Source organism: Tursiops truncatus, chromosome 17 (genome assembly GCF_011762595.2).
Source record: "Tursiops truncatus isolate mTurTru1 chromosome 17, mTurTru1.mat.Y, whole genome shotgun sequence".
NCBI lineage: Eukaryota > Metazoa > Chordata > Mammalia > Artiodactyla > Delphinidae > Tursiops > Tursiops truncatus.
Genome location: NC_047050.1, coordinates 6,094,122 through 6,108,389, shown reverse-complemented (window position 1 = coordinate 6,108,389; position 14,268 = coordinate 6,094,122). Strand labels below are relative to the sequence as shown.

General features: G+C 45.1%; 1 protein-coding gene across 7 annotated transcripts in view; it reads left to right on the top strand.

The window, feature by feature from the left end:
* The window catches only part of NSMAF (neutral sphingomyelinase activation associated factor), a 62,633-nt gene that overhangs the window by 24,175 nt on the left and 24,190 nt on the right, over window positions 1–14,268 (top strand). For 5 of the 7 annotated variants that reach the window (XR_012327157.1, XR_002174396.3, XM_019925290.3 and 2 more), the window contains exons 6-13: window positions 76–126; window positions 2,670–2,741; window positions 3,044–3,091; window positions 3,196–3,248; window positions 10,403–10,532; window positions 10,955–11,089; window positions 12,173–12,244; window positions 13,948–14,056. Coding sequence is in view for 5 of the 7 variants with exons in the window: in XM_019925290.3 (XP_019780849.1) it covers window positions 76–126; window positions 2,670–2,741; window positions 3,044–3,091; window positions 3,196–3,248; window positions 10,403–10,532; window positions 10,955–11,089; window positions 12,173–12,244; window positions 13,948–14,056 (670 nt within the window). In the remaining 2 variants the exon portion in view is untranslated. The remainder of the gene's footprint in view (window positions 1–75; window positions 127–2,669; window positions 2,742–3,043; window positions 3,092–3,195; window positions 3,249–10,402; window positions 10,533–10,954; window positions 11,090–12,172; window positions 12,245–13,947; window positions 14,057–14,268) is intronic. The other 2 variants (XM_019925293.3, XM_019925291.3) reach the window with 1 other exon arrangement.

Genomic DNA, 14,268 nt, shown 5'->3' with positions numbered 1-14,268 from the left:
TAACATCCTAATTAACAGTAACTCATTACTGTGATAATGTTTAATATTTTACGAGTATTGATTTGTCTTTCTCAGGTATATTTCATTAAAGAACACAACATTGTTGCACCATATAAAATAGAAAGGGTAAGTAAAGCTTTTCATTTATCCCCCACAATTTACGTAGTGATTTTGAGCAGTAAGATTCTGTGTCTCTGTTAACTTCTGTAATGCAATGTAATGGGTATTTAAAAGCTTCTTCCCTAGCAGTTATAACAAAATACCAAGGGAATGACAGACTTTAGTCCGAGAGATTTCAATTAACTTTTTAACTTCAAAATAGGTGTGTCTATTAGGGGGAAAAAAAGCTTAAATTATTAGGTTAAAAGTTGAAATCAGAATATGCATCATTTAAAAGATTATTTATTGAATATCAATAAGAACATCTTTTAAATGTTTGAGAATTACTTATAGGCTATAAAATACCCTTATTTAAGAGCTCAGTAATAGTTTATAAATGCTGCTGATTGGGTAGAAGCTCTGAGGGGCCGTGAACACAAGACTTGTAACTAGACGTTACAGCCAACCCTTCTGTGCTTTAATTAATGCTTTACGCTGCAGCTTAGTGTGCAGTAAAGGGATAACTCGTAGCAGAAGAGTTTTTACGAGACCTAGAGATGGGACTACTGCTCCTGTACACGACACCTCTGAATTAGGAAAAGCCACCCTCTCCGAGCAGACGTCCGACAGGCTGGATGGCAGTTCCGGTCACAGGCCAGCCTGCGGGTTCTCAGCAGCTTGGGGGGGGGGGGGGACGCGCCAGCCACGTGCAGCCCCCTCTGAGTTTCATGTACAAGAAACATCTGCATGCGCCAGTCACTCAGAAACGGTGAATACTGCGACCTCGTCACTCACACGTGGTGCTGTTGGCACTTTGGGAAGGACGGTTCTTCACTGTGAGGGGCTGTCGCTTACATTACAGGCTGTTCCCACCCACGGGTGCCCCCTCTGCACCGTCCCCCTTTGTTGTGTGGCACCGCACATTGACAAGTGCCCTGCAAGGGTGGCGGAACGCCCCCCTGCCCCCCAAGTTGAGAACCGCTGCCTGGTGTACTCTCCCTGCAGAGGCTCTCCTGTCACCCACTGGAAGTGCAAAGCTGCTGAAAAGTTACATAAAAGGAAATGAGTAAGGTTTTCTGAAGCAAAGAAAAGCTCTTGTGAATTAGGACACCAAAGGATTCTCAGGTTTAAAGGGGCGGGGTTGTGACTTTGACCTTGGTGATGAGACTTGATAGACTAGGAAGCCCAGACCCTTGTTCCTCTTATGGACTGACTCAGTTCCCTTTGTGAGAAATCCAGAAACCAGTTAAAAGTGCCCTGCGCCCCAGGTGAGCATGAAATGAGCCACCCTGAAGCTGTGGGAACATTGGAGCATCCTCTCACCGTAGTCCCTCCCCTGGCACTGTGCCACGTGACTGGAGGGAACTCCCAGCTCCCGTCTTCTCCCTGGGGAGGGAAAGACAAGACAGGACCGTAGGTCCAATGTTCTGGCTTTTGGGGGCAGCTGCCTGAGGGACTGGCTTCTGTCTCACCTGTCCTGGACCTCTGACAGGACCCATAATGCTCTAGATGCCTGGGGACCCCTGAAAACAGGAAAGAGCTGGGCATTGTGCAGCTGCTCCAGGGGACCCTGCACCAGAGACACAGGCAGATACAGCCCAGGAGACTCACCCTTGGGAAAGAGAAGAGTGCAGCTTGTGACACATAAAATTAACCGCCACAACACTTGCACACCCAGCCTCAGAGCACCTGAGTGTATGAAGCCAGCACTGACAGGACTGAAAGGAGAGGCCGACAGCAGCACAGGACAGAGGAGACTTCCGTCCGTGCCCCACCTTCAGTCATGGGTAGATCATCCAGACAGAAGGTCACTCAGGAAACGGAGGACTCGACCAGCACTCTGACCAGATGGACCTCACAGACACACAACGTCCTGCCCAACGGTAGCAGGACACACGCTCTTCTCACGTGCACACGGGACGTTCTCCAGGACGGGTCGCGTGTCAGGTCACAAAACAAGTCAACAAATCTAAGAAAATTACAACCACCGTGGAGTGAAACCAGAAATCCATAGCAGCGGGAAGATTCACACGTATGTGGAAATTAAACAACACTCTTGAACAACCAATGGGTCAAAGAAATAAAGAAATTAGACTCAAGAGGGAGGGGATATAGGTGTACATACAGCTGATTCACTTCGCTGTACAGTAGAAACTAACACAACATCGTAAAGCAATTATACTCCAATAAAGAAGTAAAAGAACCAAAACCAGAAAACCTCAAGATGATCAAAACGAAAACAGAGCATATACCCAAACTGCAAAGATGCCGCAACAGCAGTCCTAAGAGGGGAGTTTAGTGTTAAACGCTTACCTTGAAGATCTCAAATTAAAAAACCTAACTGCACACCTCAAGTAACCAGAAAAAGAAGAGCAAACTAAGCCCAAAATTAGCAGAAGGAAGGAGATAGTAAATACAGCCCTAAATCCAACAGACTCTGCTCCCCCGGGGCGCTCATTCCGTGTGGGCGGAGGGAGGGCGCGCCAGGCAGGTCCCTGCACAGGCCAGCAGGGGGCTGCAAATGTCTTAAAGTGATGGGGCCTGACGTGCTTGGTCTCCCTCTTTTTTAGGGCACAATGGAATATGTCTTCGAGTTGGATGTTTCAGGGAAGGTGGAAGGTGTCGTGGAGACATTGCTTCAGGTAAGCCAGGGCTTTTCTCAGACATTCACTGGCAAACTGAGGCATAAACTTTTTTTTTTTTTAAAGAATTTCATACTCATATGTCTTACCAAAACCATAACCTTTTTTATAAATCTGAAACAGATTTACTTGAATATGTTGAACTTGAAAACTACACATTAGGCAGAAGCCATACATATATCAGAGTCATTCTTACCTGTTACTAAGTAACAGAATGGTGGTTGTGTTTCATTGTTTCTAAGGAAATATCTTCAAAGCATCTGAGAGAAAAAATAAATTCTTGTGTATTTATATAATTGTAGCTTCACAGAGCATCCTGTCTGGACAAACTTGGGGACCAAACTGCTATGGTAAGAGTTTCTAAAGATCTGTATCTTTATTGTGAATGAACGTGTATTGATATGTCACTTATAAATCCTTATATCCATACTTTTTAAATGATTCTGTTTTAAAGATAACAGCCATTTTGCAGTCCCGTTTGGCTAGGACGTCATTTGACAAAAACAGGTAAGTTTTCAATGATTTTGTTTCCTGATTACGAAAGCAGTGGCATCGTCACCTCGTGCCTCATTCAGTGTGTCCAGAACCGATAGTGGGTGTTACCACCTGCCTCACCCCAAACCTGCTCGTCTGGGGGAGCGGCCCTGGCGTCAGTGCCAGACCAGTCTGGGGCCTCCTTGCCACTTCTCCCAGCTGACATCTGTCCATCAGAAAGGCCTGGTGCCAGGGGTTCTCCACGATCTTCCCAGTCTACGAGCTCCTGTCTTTTCATATGTTAGCGCCTCCGTTCAGGCCACCAGCCCCTGCCACTAAGATCACAGTGACAGCGTTTAGCTTGTCTCCAGCTCCAGCCTTCCCTGCTCCAATCCCGTTTCCCTCACTGTGTCGAATGTACTTTTAAAATACATTCTTTCTAAGGAACTTATTTCTTTATATCACTTGTCTGTTTGAAACTCTTCCAGACTTCCATCGCCTTCAGGGTAGAGCCTTAACCGCACCTGCACGCGGGGCTCTGGTGTAGCCTTCGTCACTGTTCCGGCCGCCGGTGCCTCTTGCATGCTCTGCTCTGGATCTCTGCGTTCTGTGCGATTCCCGAGGTGCCTTATGGCCTCCTGCCTCTTCTGCACCCGCCCAACTCTTCCTTACTCTTCTCATTTCAGCTGAGCTGGCGTTGTTCTGGAAGGTCTTTCCTGTCCCGTCAGGCTGTTAGGTACCTTCCTGAGGTGTCCTGCAGGGACCTAGAGACCACATTCTTACTGATCTAATGGAGTTTTGTTTTGGTTTTTGGTTTTGGGGTGTGTTGGGTTTTCTGTTTGTTTTTGGGGTTTTTTGGCTTTTCTAAGTATCCAATATATTTTCTGCAAGTAAGTATACTTTTATACTAACCTGTTCTCTTATTTGTTTCTTGCCTTATTTTAAGTAGATTTCCTCCTATTAAGTAGATCTGGGCTATTTGTCTCTATCTCCATCTGCGGTATCACTGTATGAATTACTGTAGCTTTAGGACAACTTTTTTTTTTTTTACATCTTTATTGGAGTATAATTGCTTTACAATGGTGTGTTAGTTTCTGCTTTATAACAAGGTGAATCAGTTATACATATACATATATCCCCATATCTCCTCCCTCTTGCGTCTCCCTCCCACCCTCCCTATCCCACCCCTCCAGGCGGTCACAAAGCACCGAGCTGATCTCCCTGTGCTATGCGGCTGCTTCCCACTAGCTATCTACCTTACGTTTGGTAGTGTATATATGTCCATGCCACTCTCTCGCTTTGTCACAGCTTACCCTTCCCCCTCCCCATATCCTCAAGTCCATTCTCTAGTAGGTCTGTGTCTTTATTAGGACAACTCTTAATGTCAGGCAGTGCAGGGTCCTGCACCCTATTTCCCTTCTTAACTTATGTCTTCACTGTTCTTGGTCTTACATACTTCTGTGTAAATTTAGACTCCGCTTGTCAAGTTTCATAAAGGAAAAGCCTGCTGGGATTTTGACTGTGACTGCAGTGAAACTTTCCAACAGTGAGAGGCCCGCGTACCACAAAAAAAAACCAAAACACAAAAAACAAAAGAATGATTCCAGCTGTAGGTTTTTCATAGATGCCCTTTATCAGAGTGACGAAGTTTCTTTTTATTCCTGGTTTGCTGAGAGTATTTTCAAAAATAAGTTTAGAATTTTGTTAAGTACTTTTTGTGCATTTATTGAGATGATCTTTTTTTTCTTTAATTCTGTTAATATTGTGAATTATGTTGTTTGTTCAGTGTTAAAACAACGTTGTATTCATGGGATAAATCCAACTTGCTTACGATATAGTGTTCTTTTTACGTATTGCTGGACTTGCTTTGCTAGTATTTTGTAAAGGATCTTTGCATCTCTGTTTATGGATGTTGCTCTGTAAATCTTAGTGTATTTGTGAGGTTTTGCCATCAGGGTTATGCTAGCCACATAACAGGAGGTTAGAAATCTCCCTTTATCTTCTGTTTCCCAAAAGAGTTTGTGTAGGATTGTATTTCTTGCTTAAATTTTTAACCACATTTACTGGTGAAGCCATGGAGGCCTGAAGTGTTCTTACTTAGTCAGTCTATTTGCTTGACACATAGTTAGGTTGTCTGTTTCTTCTTGTGTCTATTTTGTCAAGCTGCATTTTTCAGAACCTTTGTCCAGTTCATCCAAGTTGTCAGATGCGGGCATCAAGTTGTTAATGTCCTCTGAACGTCAGTAGGATCTGCAGTTATGGTCCCTCTTTCATTCCTTACGTTGATGCTTTATGTTTTTTCTTTATCAGTATTGCCAGAGGTTTGCCAATTTTATTAACCTTTTTAAAGATCCAACTTTTGACTTTATTGATTTTTCTCTATTTTTATATAAAAATCATTTTATATAAAATTGATTTCCTTCCTTCAGCTTACTTTTGGGTTTAACTTGTTCTCTTTCCAGCTTCCTACAAAGTTTAGATCACTGATTTTAGACCTTCTTTTATAAGTAGGACTAGAACATAAATTTACCTCTAAGCACTGCTCAGCTGCATCCCTCAGATTTTGATATGTTTTTATTATCATTCATATGAAATATTTCATAATTTCCTTTGTCATTTCTTCTTTGACCCATTGGGTTTTTTCTTTCGGTTATTTGGAAGTATGTTGTTTATCTTCTCTGTATTTGGGGATCTCGTTACTGTTGTATTGTTATTGATTTCTAATCTAATACTCTCTTGGTTCAGAGAGTATATGGTTCAGTCTTTTTTTTATAAATTTATTTATTTTATTTATTTTTGGCTGTGTTGGGTCCTCGTTGCTGCACGCGGGCTTCTCTAGTTGCGGCGAGCGGGGACTACTCTTCATTGTGGCATGCGGGCTTCTCATTGCGGTGGCTTCTCTTGTTGCGGAGCCCAGACTCTAGGCACACGGCCTTCAGTAGTTGTGGCTCGTGGGCTCTAGAGCGCAGGCTCAGTAGTTGTGGCTCACGGGCTGAGTTGCTCCGCGGCATGTGGGATCCTCCCGGACCAGGGCTTGAACCTGTGTCCCCTGCATTGGCAGGCGGATTCTTAACCACTGTGCCACCAGGGAAGCCCTGGTTCAGTCTTTCGATGTTTGTTGAGATGGATTGTATGGCTCTGCGTAGTCTGTCCTGACGCAGGTTTCCCAGGCCCGTGAAAGGAACGAGTGCTCTGAAGTTGTGGAGTATGGTGCTCTGTACCCGTCATTTAGGGCCAGTTGGCTGATGGTTGTTCGGATCATCTATACTTGACTGACATTTTGTTGACTTGCTCTGTCACTTAGTGAGAGAAGGGTATTAAAATTACCAGTGATGATTGTGGAATTGTTTATTTTCCCCTGTATTTCTGTCAGTTTATGCCTCGTGTACTGGCAGGCTCTGTTATTAGGTTTACATACATTTATAAGACACCAGTTTTCTTACATGTTGTGATTGCATGCTGTATCTTTTTCTGTCCTTTTTAATTTTAACTTGCCTGTGTCCTATTCCATTTCCAAAAAACACACTTTATATAGTTGAGTTTTTTATACAGTCCGAAAGTCTCTGCTTGTTAATTGGATTGTTTAATTCATTTTATAATTATGTAATTATGGATATAGTTGGTTTTTAAACCCACTATCTTAGTATTTGTTTCCTAGCATTTCATTTGTTCTTTGTTTCTCTGATCCTCCTTTCTTGCCTTCTTTTGGGTGAATCTGGTATTTTTAAGTATTCTACTTTTTAGCTGTAGTGCTTGGTGTCATTCTTAGTGGTCACTCTGGAGCTCACAATATGCACCTTGTACATAGCGTACCTTCAGGTAAGAGTATATTACACTCCTTTACAGTCGTTCAAGAGCCTTACAGCAGTGTTTCCACATAACCCCTCCTGCCCTTTGTGATCTGTGGTTTTATATTAAATTTCTACATATACTGTAAAACGCATGATATGGTGTTCTTATTTTATGTTGTTTTTTTTTTTTAGCGGTACGCGGGCCTCTCACTGTTGTGGCCTCTCCCATTGCGGAGCACAGGCTCCGGACGCACAGGCTCAGCGGCCATGTCTTACAGGCCCAGCCGCTCCACGGCATGTGGGATCCTCCCAGACCGGGGCACAAACCCATGTCCCCTGCATCAGCAGGCGGACTCTCAACCACTGCACCACCAGGGAAGCCCCGTTTTAGGTTTTTAAAGAATTTTTTTTTACTTTTTTTTTTTATTTTGCAGTAGGTTCTTGTTGGTTATCTGTTTTAAATATAGCAGTGTGTACATGTCAATCCGAAACTCCCAATCCCAAGAATTGAGATACATGCATTTATAGGTACATAAATTAAAATACTGAGAAATAATTCTTTTCTGTTTACTTGGAGATTTGAATACTTATGTTTCCTGATGCTTGTCTTTCCTTCCTGCAGAACCGGTGTTGCATCTGGTGTCATTTCTCTTAAGCCCAAAGAACTTCCTATAGCATTTCTTACGGTGCATATCTGGTCCGGATGGATTCTCCCAGCTTTGTCTGAAAATACCTCTATCTTACTCTCATTTTTGAAGGGTGTTTTTGTTGGAGATAAAATACTAGGTTCACAGGGTTTTCTTTCACTACTTGAAGGGTTTTCATTCCGTTGTATGTTGCTGTCCATTGTTTCCTGTGAAAAGTCACATCATTTGTCCTGTTGTTACTGTGAATTAAGGTGTAGTCTCTCTGCGCCTGTCCTGCTGGGGGTTTCTGGGTAACGGAGCCTGTGAACTGGTGTCTTACATTAGACAGTTTTCACCACTCTCCACTCAGTGTTTCTTCTGCCCCGTCTCCTGTCTCTTCTCCTGTGACTTGAGTTACACTCGTGTTAGTATGTTTTATAGTTTGGCTTAGATCTCAGACACTCTGTTCTGTGTGTTTTTAAATTATTATTATTCTCCTTCTGTCCTGTTTCAGTTAGGACTTTTTTATTGGCCTTGTTTTCAGCCACACTGGGCTTTTCCTCTGCCGTGCCAGTCTGTTAGGCTTGTTTAAGTCATTCTTCATTTCCTCTCGCCCAGATTTTCATTTCTAGCATTTCCTTTCAGTTCTTTTTCGTAGTTTCTACTTCTCGGATGAAGTTTTCCTTCCCTTCACGTGTGTTTTCCATCTTTTCTTCTGGATCTTTTAGCAGATTTACTACAGTTATCTTAACGTCTCCCTCTGATGGATCCGACGTCTGGGTCCTCTTCCGTGGAATCTTCTCTCATGAGTGCGGGTCATATTTACTCACTTCTTTGTGTTTCTTGTAATTTTTTGTGTGCTGGGAAGTTTGGTTTAAAGGAACTGTAGAGACTGACCTGAGGAATATTTGCCTCCGGAGGCTGTCGTGCCCACCCTCATCCTGCCCGCTGCTTGCCCTGGGGGCTCCGTCAGTGTAATGAGTGGAGCTGGTTTAAATCCAGGTCCCCATGCCCAGTTCCACGGCGGGAGTGCGCAGAGCTGTCCTCAGCGGGGCTTGGGGTCGGCCCTTGAAGGATTTGCAGACATCCTTGTGCTTCCCAGCTGAGCCTCCAGCTCTCCGCCCACGGAGCATCTGTGCCCTCCAGGCCCGACTCCTGCTGTCTGGCGTCTCCCTCATCCTGCAGCCCTCTCCCCCTGTGGAAGATTGCCCCTCCTCCTGCCACTCAACTGCTGGTCCCTTCATTTAGGTTTCTCTGCACCTGAGCTTTCTGATGGGTTTCTAAACATAGCAAGGATTGTGTAGCTCATCTGGCAGGTTTTGTGGTTGGGATGAGAGCTGTGAGGTCTCCTTCACGTCCAAACTGGAAGAGGAAGCCTGCTCCTGTGTGATTTTGTGTTTGTTTTTTTAATACATTTATTTATTTTATTTATTTTTGGCTGCGTTGGGTCTTCGCTGCTGCATGCGGGCTTTCTCTAGTTGCGGCAAGTGGGGGCTACTCTTCGTTTTGGTGGTGGGCTTCTCACTGCAGTGGCTTCTCCTGTTGCGGAGCATGGCTCTAGGCGCGTGGGCTTCAGTAGTTGTGGCTCGTGGGCTCAGTAGTTGTGGCTCGTGGGCTGTAGGGCGCAGGCTCAGTAGTTGTGATGCATGGGCTTAGTTGCTCCACGGCATGTGGGGTCTTCCCGGACCAGGGCTCGAACCCGTGTCCCCTGCATTGGCAGGCGGATTCTTAACCACTGCGCCACTAGGGAAGCCCTGCTTTTGTTCTACTACTTAAAGAGGAGACTTTTTTTTTTTTTTTTTTTTTTTTTTGAATGCGTTGGGTCTTCCTTGCTGTGCGCGGGCTTTCTCTAGTTGCTGCAAGCGGGGGCTACTCTTTGTTGTGGTGCATGGGCTTCTCATTGTGGTGGCTTCTCTTGTTGTGGAGCATGAGCTCTAGGCACGTGGGCTTCAGTAGTTGTGGCTCGCGGGCTCTAGGGTGCAGGCTCAGTAGTTGTGACGCATGGGCTTAGTTGCTCCGCGGCATGTGGGATCTTCCTGGACCAGGGATCGAACCTGTGTTCCCTGCGTTGGCAGGTGGTTTCCCAACGACTGCACCACCAGGGAAGTCCCAGAGGAGACTTATTTTTAGCTCAGTTATTTAGCTAAGTAATTGCCTAAACTCTTGATGATTTGGTTGTTTCCCTTCTATTTTTTTTTAAATTAGTAAAGCAGAACGAAAATGGACTTTTTTGATGAGTTAACATAATTTAGGAGGGCGTGGTGATCACCTTTGACTGGTTTTACTGCAGTAGGTCCACAAAAGACTATACGTTGGAACTGACATGCAAGTAAACTCATAGCCTTATAGAACGTGGTGTGCAGTAAGTGCTACCCATGCCAAAACAGTTTCTATGACAATAAAATAGGTCTTAATGACACAAAAATAGAAAATTATGTTAATGTAAGAACAGTTTCAAGGCCGACTTATTTGGGGAGGAGTGAAGAGTACCAGTAACAGGGTTATTTGGTATTTTTTACTTGTCTGTCTTCTCTTCTTTGATACGTAACCTCATCTGCTTTTAAAAAAATCAAGTATTCATTATACCATTGAAAAGAAAGTCAGTTTTATTTAGGCGACTGATTTATATCACCAGTTTTCTTGTATCAAATGCGGTGTTTAGACACCTGTTCTGCAGAGTCACTTTGTAGCTCCCTCAGATAAAGTTAAATCTAGAAAGTAGATCGATTTCTGATTTTTCTTGCTTTTGCTGGAAAAAACATATTCTCAGATTCCAAAGTGTTTCTGAAAAGCTGCACATGGAATGCAAAGCAGAAATGGTGACACCTCTGGTGACGAATCCTGGCCACGTGTGCATCACTGACACCAACCTGTATTTCCAGCCTCTCAATGGGTACCCGGTAAGTAGTCTGTAGGCCAGCGGAGGGCTCCTCTGGTGTTCCCGTTTGCGTCTTCAAGCTCTCTTTCCTGTGAACTTGACTTGACAGTTAGAGTGTTCTCACATTTTGGGGAGGGTCAGAGTTACGCCCGTCCCCATCCAGCATCTGGTATTTAACGGCTCCCCGTGGAATCCTGATGCACCCTCACCCGTGTTTCAGCTCTTGTGACTGACTTTCTGTTACTTCGGGGGAAAAGAAACCCTGCCCCTTCTGATTTTAGTAAAGGGTCATTAGAGGTTTTACCTTTCTACTCGGAAGCACTTCTGCAAGAGAGCAATGAAATATACTAAGGTTAAGAAGAGATGGATGCTTTCTGTGTATTTGCTGATATGTCACCTAAGTTGTATTTCTCGTTCTCCCTTAATTACAAACCAAATCGGTAGATCTGCATCTGTCGCCTCTCCAGCCAGTGCAGAGCTGCGTGTGGCACTGCTGTCACTGGGCAGCTGCAGTTCTGCTGCTGTGATGCTGGAAACATCTTCTCTTGCACGATGACTTCAGGCTCACGAGGCCACACAGTAAAGATGAATTCAGATTTCTGCACTAAAACTTGTAAAGATTGGCGGCTTTATCTAGATACGGACCCTTTTCAGAGTGGTTTATTGAAAGAACAGAAACCCTAATACTCTGCGAGTGCAGTTGGACCGTTTAGCAGGTAGCTTCAAGAATAGCAGTGTTTTCTGCCATGGAAGAAATTCTCCAGGCTGGTCAGTCATTACATGTCACTGAAACGTGAACACTTTCCTAAGTGAAAGGTGATGCTATAACAGTTCTGTCCACCAGGTGGTAGGGCACACTCTCCGGGCCCTCCAGTGGACACAGTACACGTTGCTGACGGCATTCTTTGTGGCGTCATCGATTGGCTGGACCAGCGCTGTTGCTGTGGCCTCGGTCAATACTTGAGCAACAATATCTGAGTATAAGCCACAGCTTCAGGGTCCCAGGTCTGGGCTGGGGGCCGTGGCCAGTCTGCAGGCAGCTTCCACGGCTACACACCCTGCGTCTGCAGGCTCTCCCTCCCTCTTACTTGGAGGGAGGAGGGTGGACCTGTCGCCTTTTAGCCGATCTCAGTACCTTTTGCGACCTTGTTGCTCTCTCACTAGCATTTTAAGGCTCCGGAGAAGCGAGACAGTTTTCCTCCTTGTAAAGTTTAGAGGCCCTGCTTTATACTATATCTGTTTATGAGCCTTATTACACTGTAGTGTAAGGAGCTAAAAGACAGGATCCTAAAAAAAAGCCGTATGTCAGTTCTGAGCAAACCGTAGGTCTATAAAAATAGGAGAATTCCTGAGAGGAGGTCTACACCAGTCCTTTAATATTTCTTACCCCTCAGCAACCCTGCAGAAACCTGAAAGCTAGATGCCTGCGTTATCATCCTGGGGGGTACCAGCGGGGGTGGGGTGGGTAGGGGGACTGGTCCACGGTCACAAAGCTAGTGAAAAGGGCAGACCGGCGTGTAAAGTGAGGCACGCCCTGTTCTCAGAGCTCACTTTCCAGGTGTTCAGGTGTGACCCGTCAGGAAGTTAGGGTGGGACAGCTGAAGGGCAGCTTCTAGTTGTGTCAGAATCTTGACATTTGAGATTGTCTTTCTACTTTTGAAGAAACCCATGGTCCAGATAACACTCCACGACGTCCGCCGCATTTACAAGAGGAGACATGGCCTCATGCCTCTGGTGAGTTCGAGGGGAACATCCCCTCTAGAGGATGACTGTCTTATCTTCAGCTTGGCCAGTGGTTTACTGGCCTGCACCCACCTCGGGCTCGTCTGAAAGGCACGGGTGTTTGTGTTGCGAGCAGAGGGGCCGTGAGGCCCGCCGCCCCTTCTTTTGGCTGTGCCGGAAGTTTATCAAGGAGCGACTCTTTCTGTGGGGGGAGGGCTGTTGGGAAAAAGGCTTTGGCTCCAAGAGCAGGGGGGCTCAAGTGCCCTTGAGTTTCTCCCTGCCTAGTTCTCAGGGTCCTCCCAGGCTTGTGTGGGGATGTGGAGATAATGGACGCAGAACCGGTCCAGTTACAGCAGCGAGGTCTCCAAGCAGTTTGGAAGCTGCGACGGCAGCTCTCAGTGGAACTGTAGTATCCTCACGGTTAACTTGTATGAATTCAGCCTTCAGGCTTGGTGAGAGGGAGAAATGGATAAAATAACCATTTCAGTCACCTAGGCGGCCCTCCCCGCCATTCTCCTGAATAAGCCCGTGTCCGCACTTCCGTGAGGCTCACACGCTTATTGTAGAAACCAGTCGCCACGGAAGGTGTGTCTCCAAGGGGTTTTAGCTTGACATCGATATAAATCTGTTTGTTCTCCTTCAGAGATTAACCAGTAAGTTGGTGGCATTACAAGAGCATTGTGGATATTTAAGCATCTCATCTTGGTGTTTTGTATTTATGAAATTTAACTGTTTTCCTGCCTATTTTACTTAAAAGGCAATTCTCCATTTCCAGTGCCAACAGAGGATTAGGGAAACAGATTCTATGAAAAATCTCCTCCTCCTTTGGGTATAGAGATGCAGTCAGAAAAAGAAGAAATTGGCAGTGATTAAGTACCTTCTGCCTACTGGGCAATCTGTGTACAATATTCGTTTATCAGCGCCATCCCTGTGAGGTAGATGATACCCTACTTCACAAAGGAATCGAGACCAGGAGTTCACTCCCTCGGTTCCCTCACTAGTAGCGCTGGAAGCCTGTATCTGAACCTAGGACAGCGCTGCGCCTTCATCCTTTCTCTGTCTATTCCTGTCCCGTCTCGGCTTCACCCTCACAACATTCACGCAGCTCATAGTTTTCTTAAAATAATTGCATCCTACTAATTAAATGAGTTATTCGATTATCAGTTTAAGTTAACATAATTACGACTTAATTTGTAAAAGAAAGCTACACCTTTGTCTCTGAAGAAGACAGGTGAAGACATTGGATTAGCCAGTTCTGAATTTCAACATAATAAACTCACAGATGCTGTCATCATAAAGATCCTCAAGGTCAAAGGGATTTTGTAAAGTTTAGCTGAGACACATGTCTTGTCCTTATACATCAAATTTATTGCTGGGGAATATGCATACAAGACCTACAAATAAAAAATGCAGGGGCTTCCCTGGTGGCGCAGTGGTTGAGAGTCCGCCTGCCGATGCAGCGGACACGGGTTCGTGCCCCGGTCCGGGAAGATCCCACATGCCGTGGAGCGGCTGGGCCCGTGAGCCATGGCCGCTGAGCCTGCGCGTCCGGAGCCTGTGCTCCGCAACGGGAGGGGCCGCAGCAGTGAGAGGCCCGCATACCGCAAAAAATAAAAAATAAAAAAAATGCCAAGTGTTTAGTTGAAAGGCTTTTGTACTTGCGTCACTCACGTTGAGATGCCGTTTGTTTTCTTCTTCTCTTTCTGGACTTGTAGGGCTTGGAAGTGTTTTGCACAGAAGATGATCTGTGTTCCGACGTCTACCTGAAGTTCTATGAACGTCAAGACCGAGATGACCTCTATTTTTACATTGCTACATACCTAGGTTTGGTGCTCACTCTTCATTGTATCTGTTCATGTGAAGGTGGTTCAACTCCCGAGTAACTGGGATGGGAAGTGAGAGGAGAGCAATTCTGTATCTGGAATCACCTCTCTGTGGTTCTGCTTACTTCTTCTCATCAGTAACTATAGTTAGCAGAATGGCATACTGAAAATTAAGGGAAATATAAATGAAATTGGGTAATAGTTCAATCCTGT